Source organism: Suricata suricatta, chromosome 16, assembly GCF_006229205.1.
Source record: "Suricata suricatta isolate VVHF042 chromosome 16, meerkat_22Aug2017_6uvM2_HiC, whole genome shotgun sequence".
Lineage (NCBI taxonomy): Eukaryota > Metazoa > Chordata > Mammalia > Carnivora > Herpestidae > Suricata > Suricata suricatta.
Window position 1 is genome coordinate 54,368,403 of NC_043715.1, and position 3,379 is coordinate 54,371,781.

General features: G+C 40.5%; 2 protein-coding genes across 2 annotated transcripts in view; both read left to right on the top strand.

The window, feature by feature from the left end:
* The window catches only part of LOC115281187 (zinc finger protein 345-like), a 486,358-nt gene that overhangs the window by 368,640 nt on the left and 114,339 nt on the right, over positions 1–3,379 (top strand).
* LOC115280893 (zinc finger protein 493-like) overlaps positions 1–3,379 on the top strand; it is a 125,304-nt gene that overhangs the window by 50,699 nt on the left and 71,226 nt on the right. The window contains exon 3 of the mRNA XM_029926058.1: positions 26–950. Within this exon, the coding sequence (XP_029781918.1) occupies positions 26–950 (925 nt within the window). The remainder of the gene's footprint in view (positions 1–25; positions 951–3,379) is intronic.

Sequence of the window (3,379 nt, forward strand, 5' to 3'; positions counted from 1 at the left end):
AGACATCTGGGGACTCCTTTTCCAGAGAACGATTATGAATGTATTAAAAATGGCGAGTTCTTTGATCAAAGCACCAACCTTCTTACACCTAAGAGCATACATGTGGGAGAGAAGCCTTCTAAATATAATGAATGTGGGAAAATACTAAGCCAGTCACTTCATGTTGGTGATGAAAAGAGGATTCATCTGGGAAATAAAGCATACACATGCAATGAACCTGGGAACATGCTTAGTCTTTCATCAAGACTACATATAAACAAGACAATCCATACTGGACAGAAAGGTTACATTTGTAAGGAGTGTGGCAAAGCCTTCAACTGCCACTCAGCACCAATTCAACATCAGCGAGTGCACACTGGGGACAACGCTTACAAATGTGAAGACTGTGGTGAATCTTTTAATTGTGGCTCATCAGTAAATGGACATGGACTAATTCGGACTGGAGAGAAACCATACACACATAAAAATTGTGGGATGGTCATTACACAACACTCTCCTCTTACTGAACATCACCAAATCCATACTGGAGAGAAACCTTACCAATGTAACGTATGTAGCAAGGCCTTTACCAAAAATTCAGACCTTAGAAAAACTCATAGAATCCATACTAGAGAAAAACCTTACCCATGTCAAGAATGTGGCAAAACCTTTAATCGGCCTACACTCCTTTTTCAACATCATCAAATACGTACTGGAAAGAAAGCTTACCAATGTAACAAATGTGGCAAGTCCTTTACTTTACCTTCTGTCCTTAAGAAACATCACAGAACCCATACTGGAGAGAGGCCGTACCAATGTAAGGAATGTGGCAAGGCCTTCAAACAGCGCTCAACCCTTAATCAACATCATGGAATCCATACTGGAGAGAAACCTTACCAATGTGAAGAATGTGGCAAGGCCTTTACCCATTCCTCAGCCCTTACCAAACATCACAGAGTCCATACTGGAGAGCAAATCTTCCAAATTTAAGGAATGTGAGTAAAGTTTTGTGGACTGCTCATCCCTCGCTTCACATTGTGCTGGGAGCCATCTCTGAGGTAAGGCAGGTTTGCAAGGCCACACACTGTCAGAAGGTGATCAGCCTCTACACCAACGCAACCTCCACTCAATTTCTGCTTGAGCACAGTCCCCCAAGGTGCCTGACTGACTGATACCCGGAGTGACCTGCCTTTTTATGCTAAAAATAAGTGAATCGTACCTTGTGAGAAAACTTGTTATAGGAGTTTCTTCTTTTGTGATTATAGGAGCAAATGTTACATTTCTTGAGAAAACCTGTTTTTCTTCCCCTCCAGAAAACAGGCTCTTGACCCCTGCTCACAAAGGAACTAAGTATTCCCTTTGCTATGCGAAAAACAAAACAAAACAAAACAAAAAAACATTTCCTTGTATTTGAATACTAAAGATCCCTTCCTTTCCCATGGGATAAGCATCTAGTCACCTATTGATAAAGGTTATGCATGAGTCTTCCACCAATCTATGTTCTGGGAAATTGGTACATACCAAAGAATGTGTTATCACAAATTATTGTCCAAGGCAATTGCTGCTTCTGTTTTGTACCCCACACATTTTTCAATGAATAAAGATGACCTTCAGGTCAGTGCAGAGATGCCTGCGTGGAGAGCAGAAAGAAGCCAGGGCTCTCTCACTCTTTTGTGTTAACACCATCCATCTTTCAGTGAGCCCTGGACCTGCTGGAGGTGGACTCTGGCTAGTGGCACCCGAAGAGGAACCTGAAGGTAAGTCCCTTCCCTTTCTCCTTTGAAGTTTCAGGACAGTTAAGACTTCACCATAGCATGCTACAGACCCATTTGTAGAGATAGGCAGGGTTAGAGTGGTGGATAGGTCAGAACTTTGAAGCTTTGGGCCATAAAGAGTCTAAAGAAAGAGGACTTTTTATAGACGTTATTAAGAGCATAGAATCTGAGAAGCTATGGGCCATAATGAGTCTAAAGTAAGAAGACTCTTTATAGATGTTATTTATAATATGCTTTTGAATAAGGGAGTCAATGTATCGCCCTAGCAAGTTGCGTGATTTTTACATTTTGTGGAAAAGAGGTGTCCATGGCTCCCAGAGGAAGGAACTATTAATATAGAAACTTGGAGCAAGGTAGGAGATGAGATCAAGCAATATTTTAAGCTTAAGAGGCCACAAAAAGTTCCTGTTTTTGCCCCTTCACTATGTAACTTCCTACAGGTAGCTTTGGATACAGAGTTAGAAATAGGTAAATTGGCTAAACCGATTAAGATTTAACTTAACCTGTTCCTCCCAAGAATAATCCTAACAACATAAAAGAAAAAGGAACAAAATAAAGAACGCCCTCGAAAATGTAAGCAATTCTGAAACAAATGATGACTATAGCAAGAAAAATTGGGCTTTTCCCATACAGGCTAAAGAAACTTCACTTAAACAAATAGCTAAATTCCGGGAGCTGCCCTCCAGACCACCTCCTCCTCCTTCGTTATCCAATTCAAATAGATGACAGGCTGCCATTAGAGGGGCCAAAAGAGATGGTGATACCGATTTTGTTCAGTGTTTCCCGGGAGTTTTTAATGGAGACTTTGATGATGAAATCTCATGGGAGCCGCTTCCTTATAAGATTTTAAAGGAGCAAAAAAGTAATTGTAGCAAACATGAGCCTCTGGTTCCTTATAGTATCACATTGCTAGATGCCCTGACTGTCTTGTTGGATGACCCCTTATGACTCGACACAGGTGGCCAAGGCCATATATAAAGAAAATGTACATGGAGATGCTGTTGTTGATGAAAACATAGATGCAAGTTCTCATGAAATAGGTGTTAAGAACATTATTCTTTCCCCTCTATTAAAACTAAAAATTTTTTGAATATTACAAGTGAATTCCCAATTGATCTTTAAGGAAAAAAGAGGTGACAGTTCACTGGAACGCTGGTATATCTTCACCACAGCAATAGTTAGAGAATGTCAGTTGATGCAGTTGAAATGATGAAATCCTTAGAGCGATTAGGAAAAGCATAACCAATTCTCCCCCAAAATAGCATACAATTATAAATACCCATTAAAAATATTTTTTAACTTTTACTTTTGAGAGAAAGACAAGTTGCGAGTTCGTGTCTCTCCTACTCTTGTTCCCTTCCTGCTTGTTCCTTCTCAGGTCTGACACTTATTCGACTAGATGCTGGCTTCCCCATTCCTGATCATCTCTTTCTATTGTATTGTTATGGAATCTGGTCTGGATCACCAGGGAAAGAACCCAGCAGCACTTGGAGATCTTGGAAGGGAGGAGCTTTATTTTACACCAGTGGGCTCAGAGGAGATCATTCTCCAGAGGTCTGAGCTCAAAGTATCAGTATGGGAATAATTTTAGGCTTTACTTCCTCATTTCTCATTAATGCATGTGA